Here is a 15,258-nt window from a genome sequence, read left to right as displayed (position 1 = left end):
AAACCACGGCAGAAAGCTGGGATCCAAAACAGACAGTGAAACCCTGCCACCGTCATTGATTTAACACAAAGTAACGCAATTTTTCCCCCAAGATTTGGATTGAAAGGGAGATATGCACGCAGGCTTGGGACACCGATCGGAGCGCTGCGATGGGTTGGGAGCTACCTCCAGGCCAGTGCTGGATGGTTCCTGGGACCCATTCTCCTCGCTATGCCCTCGAGGTGCGGGACCCCATGCTCTGCCCTTCCTCCAACCTCCCACCTTGGTCCTGCACGGGGCGATGTGCCAGCGGGGCGTGGGGGGCTCAGGAGGGAGGGGGGATTGCTGGGGGGGATGTTTCAGGGGCATGGCCCGAGCTCAGGCCCAGGACCAGACCTGGCTCAGGCTCAGGCCCCCGCCCCGGCCCAAGGTCAAGCTCGGGCTCAGGCTCAAACCCAAGTTCAGGGGAAGGGGAAAGCGAAGGGGAAGGCCCAGGCCCAATGTAGGCCCAGGCCCAGGCCCAATGTAGGCCCAGGCCCGGGCCACAGTGTAGGCCCGGGCCCAGGCCTATGCCCAGGACCAGGCTCAAACTGAGGAGAAGGCCTGGCCAGCCCCCGGCACAGGCCCAGGCCCAGGCCCAAGTTCGGGTGAAGTCCCAGGCCCCGCGCAGGCCCAGGCCCAAGCTCGGGAGACGGCTGAGCCGCAGCCCCGGCGCAGGCGGCTGGCGGGGCGGTGCAGGCACGGCCGAGCTCCGCCCCGCTCCGTCACTGCGCGGCGCCGCTGCTGCCGCCGCCGGCCGGGGTCCGCCATGGCCTCGGGGGGCGCCGCCACCCGCGCCGCCGAGGAGCCGCCGCCGTCCGAGCCGCCCGCCGAGCAGAAGCCGCCGCCGCCGCCGCTGCCGCCGGCGCAGGAGGAGTTCTCCTTCCTGCCGCTCGTCCACGACATCATCAAATGGTAACGGCGGCCACGGCCACCGGCCGCACCGCGGGGCGCCGGCACCGGGCCTCCCCCTGCCCCGCCCCGCCGGCACCGGGCCTCCCCCGCCGGGCACCGCATAGCGGGAGCTGCCCTGCAGCGGGACCGGGACCGGGACCAGACATCTCACTCCTGCTCCAGCCACCCTCCTCTAATGATGCTGTCTGGCCCCCAGCGTCCTCGGGGTGCCGTGGGTAGGGAGCGGGGGCTATGGGGTGCCCCCTCTAATGATGCTTTCCCACTCTCAGCATCCTCAGGGTTGCCCTGGACAGGGAGTGGGGCAATGGGATCCCCCTCGAATGATGTTATCCAGCCCCCAACATCCCTGGGGTGCCCTGGGTGGGGAGCAGGGCTATGGGATCTCCCCTTTAACAATGCTTTCCCACACTTGGCATCCTCAGGGATGCCCTGGACAGGGAGTGGACAATGGGATCCCCCTCTAAAGATGTTCTCCAGCCCCCAGCATCCCTGGGGTGTGGTGGATGGGGAGCAGGACAATGGGATCCTCCTTCTAATTATGCTCTCCAGCCACCAACAGGAGGGCTAGCAGGGCAATGTGGTCACACCTCTAGTGATGCTTTCCAATGTCCCAGCATCTCTTGCCCTTTTTCCTCCCAGCTAGACATCCTGGGAAGAGTGTCTGAGGGAGCTGGCACAGCCCCAAGTTCATCTCCGCTCTGAGTCACAGCGGTACCTGGGTGGTGTTTGGGTCATCTGGGTGGTGCAGGTGCTCCCATGCCCAGGTACACTGCCCCACCATTAACACCCTGGAGCAGGAGCATTGTACTTGTGCTGGGTTATTGCTCCAAATAACTGTACTGTTTGGCTGATAACAGCCTCAGAAAGTACAGGCAGTGCTGGGGCAGGAATGCAGCCCATTTCTGGGGAGTTGTAAAAAGGAGGATGGCTTCTGCAGTGGTGTGGGTTAAATTGTTCTCTTCCTGGTTCAAGATAAGTACTGTAGGGGTAAAAGGTACTTGTACGAGGGTGCTGAGGACTGCGATGTTTCTGGCCCAGGGTCACCCCTTCAGAGATGCTTCTCTGAGGTCCTGATAGGGACATGGCTCTGCCATGAAAATCCATCTACTGCAGCTCCATGCTCTCACTTGGGCACACGGAGGGCATGGGAAGCATGAGTTCCCTTGTTACTGGTTGTGGGCCTGGCTGCCCTTTCCCTGTGTGCTTATTTAGGAGCTGAGGCTGGTTTGTGCCATGCTGATGTTTCACTTGCATGAAGCTTATCTGAAAGGTGAGGGAGGTTCACCCTTAATGGCTCTGAAGCCTGAGCCATGGCAAGGAATGACCTCCTGCCACACTGCTCTGGATATAGAACAGGCATGAGAACGCAAACCCTCTGATTTTCTGAAATTTCTCTGTTGTGCTGGGGGATACAGTTGCCTCCAACTTCGATTCTGTCTGATCCCTTCAGACCGCAGAAGTGAGGCTGAGCCCATTGCCGGATGCATACACGTACATAAGCAAAGTGGGCAGTAGCTATGGACTGAGACCTCCCAGATTCCTTTATGTCACTGAGCAGGTCATGGTGCCCCGCAGATGACAGTCCCTAGGATATCTTGTGCCCTGTCCCACTGAACCACCCACTCCCGCTACCCAGCTACCTCCCTCAGCTTCGTGCACGGCATTTCCTGCACGGCTTGAGCAGACGTAGGTACGCTGAACAGTGCTGCAGACGGGTAGGACCACAGAGGCAAGTGGTGGGATGTGTTGCCTCATGTCCCTGACAGATGGCAAACATATTATCCTTTAACACTGCCGCTAGTTGCAGAGCCCAGCCCTGCTGTTTTGACACTGACTCAGCCGTGAAGACACATCTCCAAGGTGACTCTGTGCTTGGGAGCGAGGATGTATCGCGTAAATTTGCTTACATTCAAGGACACATGCTCTTTCCTGTTCTTTGGGTCCTGAGGAAGTTTTCCCAAGCAGGGCTTGCTGATATTTTCACCCTTGTACAGTCAAATGGCATTGCCGCTGAGGTCCCAGCACATCTTCACCAACAGTGGGTTGTGCTGGTGTAATGAAGAACACTGTGCCTTAAGGCAGGTTTTATGCGCAGTCCGTCAGCACAGGCTGTGGTGGTTGGATGGTGGGTTGAATCCTGTGTTACTGCAGGCAGCTGAAGTCTCTTCCCACACCTCCTCACCCCTGCCTGTCCATCCCCTCAAACAGGGAGTCACTTCAGTGGCTTCATCCAGCAGGAAAGCCACCCATAGGAAAAAAAAAACAAAACAAAACAAAACAAACCTGAAGTAATTATTCCTTTGGATCAACCAGCTGGACAGGCACCTGTCAGTTCTCTATGTGTGGGGAAGGGAACAAGGCCTGGGGAGACCTGGAGAGGGGAGGACATCCCTCTCAAAAGCCAGCCTGCAGTGATGGTGGATTAAAGGCAGTGTCAACCCATCCTTCCCCAGACATGCCATGGGATTGTGTGTGTGCTTGTATTTTTCCACTGCCGACCTGACCATGAATGCCTGCATAATGGGGATACATTATAGTACCAGCTGCAGTTTTATTTAGAAGGGAGTAATGAATATTTTGTTCCAATAGGCTTTTGAAACGAACCGCGACCATCTGGTTAAAAGTTTTGCTCTCAGCCATGTCATGATTCCCCAAAGTTATAATCGAGCACCTCTCTGCCCTGGTCATGCCAAGCAGATTTATTTTTAGGTCTGGCTATTGAATGGACTCCCAATTTTCAAAGACGGTTAGAATCCGTCACTCGTTATTAGTAGGCACCCTGGAAGCAGGGACTCGCTTTTGCTTGGAATTGGTAAAACTTCTCACTGGTGCTAACAAAGCTGCGGCAGATACTAATGAGGGTTTGAGGGCAGATGCTGCCTCAGACAACACTGATCTTGAACACTTGAAAAGCACAGAGCTGGCTGCAGAACCAATTGTGCTGCTCTTAAAAAAAACAACCAAAAAAAAACCCAACTAAAAAAACCCCTGTTGCTTCTCTTTTGTTAGGTATATATCCCCAGAGAGTCATTTTAAAGCTCCAAAGTACCATTTTCTCTGCCATTGGATACTCTCTGATACTTGGGGAACAGTTTCTATTTTCTGCTGTCAAGCTGTTTGACTGCATTGATTTTTTGTATTACAGCAGCAACAGGTCACGAGTGAAACCGAGATCTTTTTTTCTAGGTGCGTACATACAACATACGTATGTAATCTTACCTTCCCCAAAGAGAGATACGGGAGTTCAAACAGAGGGAGAATTTAGCCTGCTCCATGGTAATGTTTTAAAGCTGCAGACCGGCTCGTAACCTGACTGATGGGTCCTGAGGTAACTGGATTGTGTTCTGGAAATTAGCAGGAAAACAGTTTGCCCCAGAGGCTACCCAGTCTGTATATCTATCTGTGTCCATTTTACTGGGATAGGTGAATTAGCTGTGTGTAGCTAGATACCAAGAGCAGAAATTTCCCAGTGAATTCCAGTTTAAGCCCTGGTTGTACTGGAAATGACAGTCATCCCTGTGGGCTGAAGGGGCGTTTCTGATAGGAGAATTCAGCATTGTCTCAATTTTCTCTCTTCTGCAGCATGGACAAGGACAGCCAGGATGTTCACCAGGTGCTGAATGAGCTGAAGAACAAGTTCCAGGAGATGAGGAAGCTGATCAGCAACATGCCCGGCATCGGTGTGAGCCCAGAGCAGCAGCAGCAGCAGCTGCAGAACCTGCGGGAGCAGGTCCGGACCAAAAATGAACTGCTGCAGAAGTACAAGAGCCTTTGCATGTTTGAAATCCCCAAGGAGTAGGAAGGGCGCAGCTCTGCTCTCCAAGTCTGAGATAATCCTCTCCCGGCTGAATAGGACAGAAAAAGGTGGCAGAAGTTTACTTTCTTTTATGCTTTTCTGGTGGCGTTGCTCTGAAGTTGTGTCTGTGTGGATCACAGGCATGTGACACTGAACCAGAACACTGTGTGCTTCACGTATGATGATTACAGCGGTACATTCACTTTGATCTGCTGTAGGACTGTGCATTTATATATGCATCTCTTCTGTTTTCTCTCGGGGTGGGGTGAGGTGGTATTTTTTTACATTCAAGCAAGCAGGACACATTATGTTTTGTCCTCTCTAAGGGTCAAAGTACCTGCTGGTTAACTTCAACAAGAAAAAAGGGGACATTTTCTGCAATCTTTTTTCACTTAAAAGTGGCCAAGCATCAAAAGGGAGCATGAGAGGGAAGTGTGAGCTGTTTAGCCCTGCTCCTGGAAAGGGTCTCTGGGGCACTTTCCAGTCTGTGTGTGTCGAAAGAGAAAAGATTGCTTTCAACTACTTTTGTATTTCTCTCTTTTTCTCTCTTTTTAAACAAGTGATGGTTGTGTCTGAGATGAGTCAAGTAAAGCTGTAGAAATTCCAAACTGCCCCTCTTGTGTGTTCACTGAGTGGATGTGGGCTGAACAGGGGCAGGACTTCAGCAGCACAGAGGACATGCGTAGCCTGGGCCCAGCTTCTGTGTCTGGACATCGCTTTTTTGGAAGCAGGGTGACTTGGGAGAGCAAAGCAGGGACTGCCAGGGGAGTAGATTTTGGTAGGCTTTGGGTGCGTAAATCTCCTTGGGCGAGTGCAGCTTGTAGGCAGTACATAGAGTGTCTTGGTCTTAAAACAGGAAGGGAAAGCAGAATCAAAACAAAGGGCATAAACGACAAGAGCTTTTAGTTATTCCACACGTGACAGAAGTCAGGCTCAACAGGACGGGTCAGTTCCACATCCGAAGTGCTCCAGGGGCTTCCCACAAACACAGGCGTTTGAGCGGCTTGAACATTTGTCAGCAGCTGATGGAAAGCTCTTGAATGCTGTATGGCATTCAGACGGACCCCAGGGCTCCCCGCCCTCTGTCCTGCTGTTGGCTGTTATGGTGGCTGATGACAACTCGGTAAGCAGCACCGCATCTCGCCGACTAACAAAGATGTGATGGCACCTTAAATCTCACAGTTCTCTGAATTATGCTGAAAGATGGTGCAGGTCAGTAGTGGAAGAGGTTAAAAACCTGCTAGTGAAATACAATATCCATCGAGAGTCACCATCCAAGGGCAGGTAGCACTTATGCCTTCCAAAAAAGAGAAGCAAGGTCTGTTTGGGTAGGATTTTCCTTTGCTAAACCAAGAGGCAGGTAATTCTGCTCCTTGGGACCTGGGCTGGTTGTGACTCACCTGTACCCTAGAGATTACCCTGTCCCCGCTGGAATACTTTACTAGTACTTTCTTTGGGAAGGTGCCAGTGTGTAAACTCCGAGTAAAACAGAACACCAAGATAAACAAAGCACAACGTACGCTCGGTTTATTACTGAAATTACCTTCCTGCCAGCCATTGCCTGTCCCAGCTCAATAAATTCTTGTGTCTCATGCCTGGACAGTGGTTTCCCTTTCTTTGCCAGTTGCTGTTCCTGTGAAATCAGGGCATATGCGGAGCTGGAAGAAACAACGTGTTTCCAAAGAAATGTTTGGCACCGAGCAGAGGAACAAGTTAACTCTGTCAACTTGAATCCAAGTTTCAAACGAAACTGAAGTGGTTTGGTTTGCAGTCTCACTCGCCCACCTTAGTTTTGTGGCTTTGATAGATTTTTTTTGGCCATGAATATGTATTAAACATAGATTTGTTCTGCCGCATGGAGAGGGGGAAACGGGGGCTGAAAATGAACTGAAACAGAAGCTGGAGCTGGGGAGAGCTGTTCTTTGAAGAGCTTTCCCCTTTCCCTTTCACTTCTAGCAGTGGTTACTGCAACTTGTTGTTAGGAGGAGATTAAAAACCATCAAATGCAAAGGTGACCTTTCAAGCAAAGTACTTCCTTTACTCATATTGCAAAATAAAAACAATATCCCGGACGGGGCGCAAATGAATCACTCTCTGTTGACATCATTAAAGTGTGCTTAGTTAATCAGGAAAAAACATGAAACACAATCAGCTCTTTATAATGAAGTGATGTCAGTTTGCTTGGTTTCTGCAGTGAATGGCATGCCAATGCCCGGCGTGTCATGGGGCTGGCAGGATCGTCACTCGGCGTTAGTGAAGTGAGGAAAGAGTGCTGGCTCGGTGACCTGTTTGAGTAACTAACTCTGTGCGTGGCCCCTCGTTACCCTGTGTGGCAAGAAATCGGCTGCTTGCAGGGACGGAAACCTTTGCACTGGGAGTCGGAGAAGATGGGGTAATAAAGGGATTGAGTTGAGGGGCTGTTTTTAGCACCTCAGAGCTGCGCCCGGGTCTCGGTTTAACAGGATTTGGTGGCGCTACGGCGCCGGGTGAAGAAGCAAAGGCAAACCCACACGTATAATTTTAAAAAGATTTTATTAATTTGTAGAAAAAATAAAACATCAAGTTTCACCCACAGTAGAAACACTTGAAGATTTTTTGTTCATGTCAATGACAACCAATACCTACATAAAGTGCCTATTACTTTCTTATTTAAAAAACCCTTCCCACTCCCCCCACCCTCCCCAAATCTTGCGAATCAGCCAAGACAAATGTAAACAAGAGTCAGTTTTTTGGTCCATTCGGGCTGTAACTCTGCAATGTCTTTGCAACAGTTTAGGAGTGTCTTCTGCACGTGTTTTGCAAACACAGATGAACACACGACACTGAGCCAGAGTCCGTGCACAGCTTCTCAAGTTGAAAAATAAAACCAAACCAACAAAAAACCAACCCCAAAGCCCCAAGCAGGTGTTGGCAGGCCTCTGCCCTCCCTCCTGAAGGCAGTGCCCGAGGCTGGGTGATTTGGGAGGGAAAGAAACACCAAGGTCCGTGCCCTCCACGCTCATCCTCCCACCTGGCTGCCCAGCAGCTCACCCTTTCCCTGTCTCTCTGCCCGGAGGAGGCTGGTCCCAGTGACACATCCTCCTGCCCTCCAAAGCCTCCCCCTTTGCATCCCTAGCTTCCAAAACGCACCCCCGGGGGAGGGAGGTGATGAAAGCGATCCCTAGGGAGGAGGGAGGCTGGGGAAGAGGCGACCCCATCTCTGCCTGGGTGGGCGCCTGCCCACCCTCCTGCCTGCCCAAAGTCAATTCGGAAACGAGCATCTTTCCCCCCTGCCTTCCTTCCTTCCTTCCTTCCCATCGCAGGGCAAGTGAGGGCTCCTAGCTGATCACACAGCGGTCCTTCTCCTTGCCGTGCCCACCACCGATGGCTTTCTCCCGGATGTACATGAGGTCGCTGTGGACGCTGGGTCGCCGGGCGAAGGGGGCCACGATGCCGTACGCCTCCTCCGTGCTGCCCCGGCCCCCCTCTTTCAGCAGCTTTTTGCCTTTCAGCGCCTTCTTATGCAGGATGTCACAGTACTGGACCGAGACCTTGCGGTGCAGGTCAGGGCTCATCTCACTGGGCAGCTTGGCCATGGCGAAGAGTGCCTGGAACATCTGGTCCAGGCTGCTGTTTTTCTTGGCCGAGATCTCGAAGTAGGCACATTTTTTGGGGTCCTCTCCTACCAGCTGCTCGATCTCCCGGGGTTGCACCTCCCGGTAAAAGTCCCGGTCGCCCTTGTTGCCACAGATGACCAGGGGCACCTCTATGTTCTCCTTGGTTTTGTTCTTCAGGCATGACTTGGTCTCCAGGATTTGCTGCTTCAGGCGCTGCACCTCCTCAAAGGAGTCCCGGTTGTCCAGGCTGAACACGAGGATGAACACGTCTCCTGGAGACAAAAAGGGAACGTGAGATGGTTGCAGGGACGGGGGCACACAGACCTGCTACCTAAGCCATGTAGAGACTTGGGGAAGGAAGGACCAGGCAGCACCTGGGTCCTGCATCCTCCTGTCCACCCTGTGCAGGGAGCAATATTGCCCACCTTGTGTACACACAAAATCCCACCTCCCTCCTCCCAGGATTGGAGAAACATGCCCAAACTGGGCAAGAACAACTGAAACCTGGCAAAGGACCCCCCCCTTCCTCCTGGCGCTCCCCAGCCAAGTACCTGTGAGGATGGAGAGACGGCGCATGGCTGGGAAGGGGTGGTTGCCTGATGTGTCCAGGATGTCGAGCTGGTAGACCTCACCGCGGATGCTGTAAAACTTGCGGTGGAAGTCCTCGATGGTGGGCGTGTATTGCTCCTCAAAGCGGCCGGTGAGGAAGCGCGAGACGATGGCCGTCTTGCCCACCTTGGAGGAGCCCAGGATGACCATGCGGTAGCAGTTCTTGGCGGGGATGCTCAGCTCGGCCTCGCTGGGACACATCTTCTTGATCATCGCTGCCAGTTTCATTGAAGCCGGCGAAGGGGCAGCTTGCGCCAAGAGGAAGGAGGAGAAGAAGGAGGAAGAGGAGCGGGAGGGAGGCGAAGTCTGCCCGGCTGCTCAGCCCTTCTCCCCCTCGCAGGAAAGGTCGCTGTGAGCTCTGCACGGCCGCCGCCGCCGCCGCGTTATATGGAGGCGGCAGCGACCGCCCCTCGGCGCGTCACGGCCCGGGGCGGCGGCGGCGGCTGAGTCAGTGCGCGGCTCCGCGCCCCGCCGCCCCCCGCCGCAGCCCCGGTCGGGCTCCCGGTGCTGCCCAGCCCGGCCCCGTTCGCAGCCCGGTCGGGGCTGCCGGTGCTTGGCAGCCTAGTCCCGTTTGCAGCTCGGTTCGCGCTCCCGGTGCTCCGACAGCCGGACCTTTTGCAGCCCCGGCTGGGCTCCCGGTTCTGCACAGCCCGGTCCCGTTTACAGCCCGGTTCGCGCTCCCGGTGCTGCCCAGCCCGGCCCCGTTCGCAGCCCGGCCCGGGCTCCCGGTCCCGTTTGCAAGCCGACCCCTTTGCATCTCAGCCCGGGGGAACCCGGTGCTTTGTACCCGTCCCGTTGGCAGCCCGGGGCGGGCTCCCGCCGCCCTGCAGCCGTTTCGGGGCTCCCGAGGCTCCGCACGCCCCGCAATGGGGTCGCCCCGAGCGGGACCCCTTTGTCACCCGCGCTGCCCGGGACGCGGGGACCCGCGGCGGAGGGTACCGGTGCTGGTGGGGTGTGTGGGGGGGTGTCCCAGCCCTCTCCCCGAAGTGCTTTTGCTCCGTTTTAGACTTTCTCTGGGCGCAGAAGCGGGCGCGCAGGCACTTTCCCCGCAGAAAGAGCGGGGAAAAGACGCTGTGGGGTGGGTGCAGGGGAGGGGAGCAGGGAGACATCTCCGTCCCACCGGGTACCGCAGCCCGGGCTGGAGGCTGCGCCGTGCCCCCCTTGAAGGAGGGCTTTGAATGGCAGCGGTTCCCTTAACCCCATCCCCGACCCCTCCCGGACCCCATCCCCGGACCCATCCCCGACCCCATCCCCGACCCCTCCCGGACCCCATCCCCGGACCCATCCCCGACCCCATCCCCGACCCAGCCCTGACCCCATTCCCGGTCCCCATTCCCGGACCCCATTCCCGGATCCCATTCCCGGCCCTATTCCCGGCCCCATGCCCGCTCCTAGCCCCGGGGCCCCGAGAGCGGTGCCGCTGCTGCTCCGGCTCCCCCGCTAGGGGGCGGGCAGGGCGGGCAGCGCGCGCAGGGCAGGCAGGGCAGGCAGCACGGGCAGGTACTGCCCCGGACAGGGCTGGGGTGTCTCGTCCTGGGGGCATGAGGGGCTGCATGGGGTCCTGCAGACCCTGTAGGGCACGGGGAGGGGGGGGGTGGGGGATGCTGCCCGGAGAAGGAGGAGGAGGAGGAGGAGGAGGAAGGATGCTCGCAAGGATGCAGGCGCAGCGCAGGCAGCAGAGTTTGCTGCCGGGGCGGGCAGGGTGCATGGTGCTGCTTCGTATCAGGGGTTTGATCTTGTCGGGTGCTGAGTTGCTGGGTGTCGCTGGAGCTGGACTCAAGGACCAGCCCAGGCAGTCCCCCCCCGTCCCGTCCCCCCCGTCCCGGGACACGGCAGGGCCGCAGCTTGACTCAGCCAGCATCTTCCTCAGCACCCCGGCAAGAATCCTCGGGGAAATGGGAGTGTTGCTGTGCTGAGGGACCTCTGTGCCATCAATGTGTGAGAGACGGAGCCCAAGGAGAGAGTTTATATTGAACAAACCTGTGAGCATCTACTAGAAAAGAGACTTAGCAGAAGGTGATGCTTAAATGAAGTTCAGGATAGCAGAAGTCTCACCTACAACACCGAGAGGGACCTCAGGGACAGCTAGAACACACGAATTTGGGCAGCATGGTGCATTTCATCAGCACCGCTCGGGAAACGGGCGCCGCTGAACTTTTCATCTCCCCTGCCTGTGGTCTCACACTTGGATATTAATTTAAACGCTGTTTGAAGGTTTACGGAAGAATTGTGGTCGTCTGTGGGGTGGGAGGGAGCAGCAGTTTAAACAGCCCTTTGCAGCCCCATCCCTGCCCGCAGGGAAGCATCCTCCCCGGCAGCAGAGGCACAAGGACGCTTTGGGGAGAGAAAGTGGGACAGTTTCCCGTGTTTATTGATCTGTGTGCGAGACAGTGAAGAGGTTTAATAGTCGTTTGCAGAGCACAAATGGATCACCCCAAAATAACAAAAAAGATCATTTAATTGAAGCGGTTGATGGAAAACAACAGGCGGAATAGGAAGCGCCGACCTCTGGGGGACAGACAAATCGAATATGTCGATTGGCGTTTATTGTTAACCATACAACTATTAATAGTGCCAGGAACAGGTAAAAATAGCCTGCTCGAAGCCTACTCTTAGGTTAACAGGCTTCAGCAACGGAAAATCCATTTGCTCCCTCCAAAAGGCGCGCTGGCGACAGTGCAGGCAGAGCACACCACGAGGCAGATGCTCCTGGGATCCCGTGGGCTCGGATCAGGGGTGAGGGGTGCGACTGGGGCCACCCTGCCGGGGACCCCCCCAGGAGCATGGGCAGGGACCCCGGGCGGGCAGAGGAATCACGATGGCTGCGGGAGCTCCTGGGGAGAGGACGTGGGTGCTGCTGGCGCTATCCCGGAGCCCAGCGCCTTGCAGAGTGACGCAGAGCCCGAGGAGAAGAGCACTATGAAGCATTAGGCTGAGTCCCCCCCAACATCATCTAGAAACTCGTCTCCCGAGCCGGGAGCCGGCTGCCAGTGATGGATGATAAAGGATTCACCTCGCTGGGAGGCAAAGCCTTCCCACGGTTATGACTCCGTTAAAAATCACCACCTATTTTTGACTTGACTGCAAATAGCCCCAGTGTTAAGCTAAGGGGCAGGTAAAACAGCATTTTCCCCCACGGCTGCCGTACCGCCTGCGCAGAGTTCGACCCTGCCGTTTGCAGGGTGTTTTGCTCCTCGCCCGGTTTTGGAGGATACAGGCTCTTTCACGCAGCTGGTCGGTACAGCGAGAGCCTCAGGCAGGCTGCTATGTGCGAAACCCAGCGACCGCAGACACCTTGAATGGAATCGAACATCTTCAGCGCAGATCAATCCCCGGTTTCTTGCTATTTCTCTCCCTATTCGCACCCTCGCAGGTTTACCGGCCGCCTGCCGACGAACAAAACCCACCCGGCGGCTGCGAGCAAGTGGCTGAGGAAAGGAAATTCCACGAAAGTCACACAAACATCCCGGCAACAGAACGTGCGGCTCCCCAGGGTCCGGCTTGGACAAGCTGTGCAAGCAGCGAAATAAAGCTCGCGGCAGCACCAGCCTCTGCGAGAATGTAGGAAGCAAAATGTACCGGGAGGCGGGAGCGTGCATCGCGCCGCCCGGCCCAGGGACAGGCGAGCGGGGGGATACTCGGAAAAGAACAATTACATCAGAACATGGCTTTGATTTCTGAGCGTGCTGCGGAGCCGGGAAGGATCATCACCCCGGGGGTCCCGCCGGTCTCCGTTCCCAGCCGGGTCCTATGGGTCCAAGCAGTGGCAAAGCCAAGGCTGGAACAGACGTTAGTGCCTTTCCCGCTCCGGCACACACAGACCCCACAGCCTCTCCCGGGCCACGGAGAGGAGCACATCCGACACGAGCTCCTTAACTTTGCCGTTTAAATGCTCTCGTCCTACCAAGGGCTTGCTCCCTGCAGAGCAGCACATGGCATTCCCTGGCTCCAGACGGGGCTTTGCGGGCACACGGAGCCAAGCCTGCTCCCCAGCCTGGCTTTCCCGGCTCCCCAATTCCTGCTTTTCTTCCCCAGGACAGGGACCTGTTCTTCGGACAGGGACCCTCTCTCCCTGTTTGCTGTACAGCACCGCGGCATGCTGCTCGTTAGCTCGCTCACAAATAACCAGCGCGGGCTGTGCATTTCCCAGTGGCTGCTGGGGAACAGTGGGGTCTTGTGGGACCCCAAATCCTGCCCTGGCTGCTCCCCTGGGACGGGAGAAGGAGCGAGAGGCCGGAGGAAGAGGGGAGCAGCTGGGTAGGGAAGAGAAGGGAAGGTTTAGCTATAGCTCTTGCTCGTCCCCCTGGGGAAAAGCATCTGATTAAATCAAGATGCAGCATCCAGGATTGCTATTCATTCCCTATATTATTAGCTTGTCTCATTTTATTAAATCTCCTTTAAGGCTTTTCAAAAGAAGCACGTAATTCACAACATATAATTTTTCCCAGATGAGATATGATGCAGAAGTGGGCTGCTCTGTCGCTGGGGACCAGGGGGGTGGCTTTATTTGTTTCCTTCCCCCACCCCCTACTTCTGTAGCAACACTTTTCGTGTCTCTTGATTCCTTTTAGCATTTGGGATTTGATTAACAGAGAATTTGAAAGCCTGAGACATGTCTCAAATCCCCAATTCCTTGAGTCATCCAGGCGAGGGGCGGCGAGAGCTCCCTTGGAGACGCCATCCCCGTGCCCAGCGCGATGCAGGTCCCGGAGCAGGCTCGTGCCATGCTGTGGTCTCCGGACTTTCTTCATCTGGTCCCTTTCTCCCATCCTTGGTGTGTGCTTGCTCTGATAAACTTGCCAAAAAACCTGCGGTGGGTGCTGAACGCCCCTATTGCGGTGCAAAGCCGGGGAAGCAGCGTGCTCCAGCAGATCACTCGGTGCCGCTGCTTTCCTTACCGGCAGCTCAAACACCCGTCGGGCACCCGAGGACGTGGCGAGAGCTGCGGTTTTGGTGGCACCACTCTGCAGGGGGCTTGGCTTTGCCTCCTGGCCACGCTGGGGATGGTGCCCCTCTCTCCATGGTAACATCTCCCCCCTAAGTGCACCGAGGTGACTTTAACTCATCGTCGATGACCATGTGGCGCAGCTGGGTCGAGGGCTTCATACAGAGCAGAATTGGGGTTCCCTGCGCCAGGAGCACCCTGGGAATCCTCTGCTCCCGGTTTCCATCCCATCTCATGCCATCCTCTCGCCCGTGGTTCACTCAGAGGCAGCAGCATCCTGCCAGCACCCGGCATGGACAAAGGCGTTCGCAACGTCCTGGATGTGTCCCCAGGCTCCAGCACCTTCTGCTCCCTTCCAAAGAGCGGCAGCCTCCCCGGGATTAGAGAGAAATGTCACCTGTAACCGGAGATGGGCAGCGACGGGGCTTGGAATATAGGGCACGGGGGAGAGGGAGGCTCGGTTACCCCGGCGGACACATTGCTACAGATTTCAGGAGGGTTCCCATGGAAATAGCAACGGCTGGCGGGGTTATAGGACAAAAATAAAAGCCCAAGAGGAGGCAGAGAGCCGGTTGGGCAAGGAGGGGCTGGAGCTGGCAGAGGGATGCGCGGCCGGTGCTGAGGGCTCGGAGCCCGGAGGTGCCGCCTGTCTTGGTCCCGCATCTGCCCCCGCTGCTTCGGCTGTGGGGTCCGGAGGGGGCTGAGGCCAGCGCAGGGTTCGAGGCTGTGGGTGGAGGTGTTGGGGCTGAGGAGGGGGTTGAGCCGGGCGAGAACTGAGCCTCACTCGGTGCTGGTACCCAAATTGAGGACCCTGGAGGCTCCCGAAAATGCTCAGCCCTGGTGCAGCGGAACTAGAGGCAGAGCCTGACCCCAACTTCTCCTCCCCGGGAGGCTCTGGCTGCTCTGCTCTCCCTCCTGCAACCCCGAATCAGAAATGAGCTGCCCTCAGTAAGCACTTCTCCTCCGAAGAAAACAGAACATGGAAGAAGCAGCACATTCCTATGATTTTTTTTGTTTTTGTTTTTTTTTTTTGAAATGAGATCCAGTGAGGATGCGGCACAGCGTGGCCGGCTCACCGGGCTGTCCCGGGGCGGCTCTTTAGTGTGCAAATTAAAAGAAAACAGCCTCGTAACTTGTCCTCTGGCACATGGCGGGAGCTCCGTGCGTAAAGGCCGCCCGGGGTGGAGGGCGGAGGTGGGCCGGGGTGGGTTGGACTGGTTTGTAAGAATAAGTAAAATAAGTCCTGTTGTGTCCCCCCATCTGCCTTCTCCGGGTTAAGGGGTCTCCGATAAAGCAGTCAGTGCCCAAACTGCCCCTGAAAGCCCCTGTACCACCTGCGCACGAAGTTCAGCTTTGCTTTTACATCAAATCCCAGTCAC

The 15,258-nt window shown here is 56.2% G+C and overlaps 2 protein-coding genes across 3 annotated transcripts; one reads left to right on the top strand and one right to left on the bottom strand.

The window, feature by feature from the left end:
• Positions 1–787: 787 nt before the first annotated feature.
• MED9 (mediator complex subunit 9) lies at positions 788–5,337 on the top strand (the record flags this gene model as incomplete). The annotated part of the gene is made up of 2 exons (XM_082490783.1): positions 788–933; positions 4,516–5,337. 2 exons carry the CDS (start codon positions 788–790, stop codon positions 4,730–4,732), a joined length of 363 nt encoding a protein of 120 aa, XP_082346909.1. The 3' UTR covers positions 4,733–5,337.
• Positions 5,338–7,253: 1,916 nt separating this feature from the next.
• On the bottom strand, positions 7,254–9,262 carry RASD1 (ras related dexamethasone induced 1). 2 transcript variants are annotated; one of them, XM_082490670.1, is made up of 2 exons: positions 8,877–9,262; positions 7,254–8,597 (listed from the first exon to the last, which is right to left on the bottom strand). In XM_082490670.1, exons 1-2 carry the CDS (start codon positions 9,160–9,162, stop codon positions 8,047–8,049), a joined length of 837 nt encoding a protein of 278 aa, XP_082346796.1. In that variant the 5' UTR covers positions 9,163–9,262; the 3' UTR covers positions 7,254–8,046. The 2 variants fall into 2 exon arrangements, with proteins under 2 accessions (XP_082346796.1, XP_082346797.1); XM_082490671.1 differs by having other exon boundaries at positions 8,196–8,526.
• Positions 9,263–15,258: the final 5,996 nt, after the last annotated feature.

The sequence above is a fragment of the Vanellus vanellus genome (genome assembly GCF_965231255.1).
Source record: "Vanellus vanellus genome assembly, chromosome: 14".
NCBI classification, from domain to species: Eukaryota; Metazoa; Chordata; class Aves; order Charadriiformes; family Charadriidae; genus Vanellus; species Vanellus vanellus.
The sequence above is the reverse complement of the archived record's forward strand: the minus strand, read 5'-3'. Positions and strand labels throughout refer to the sequence as shown.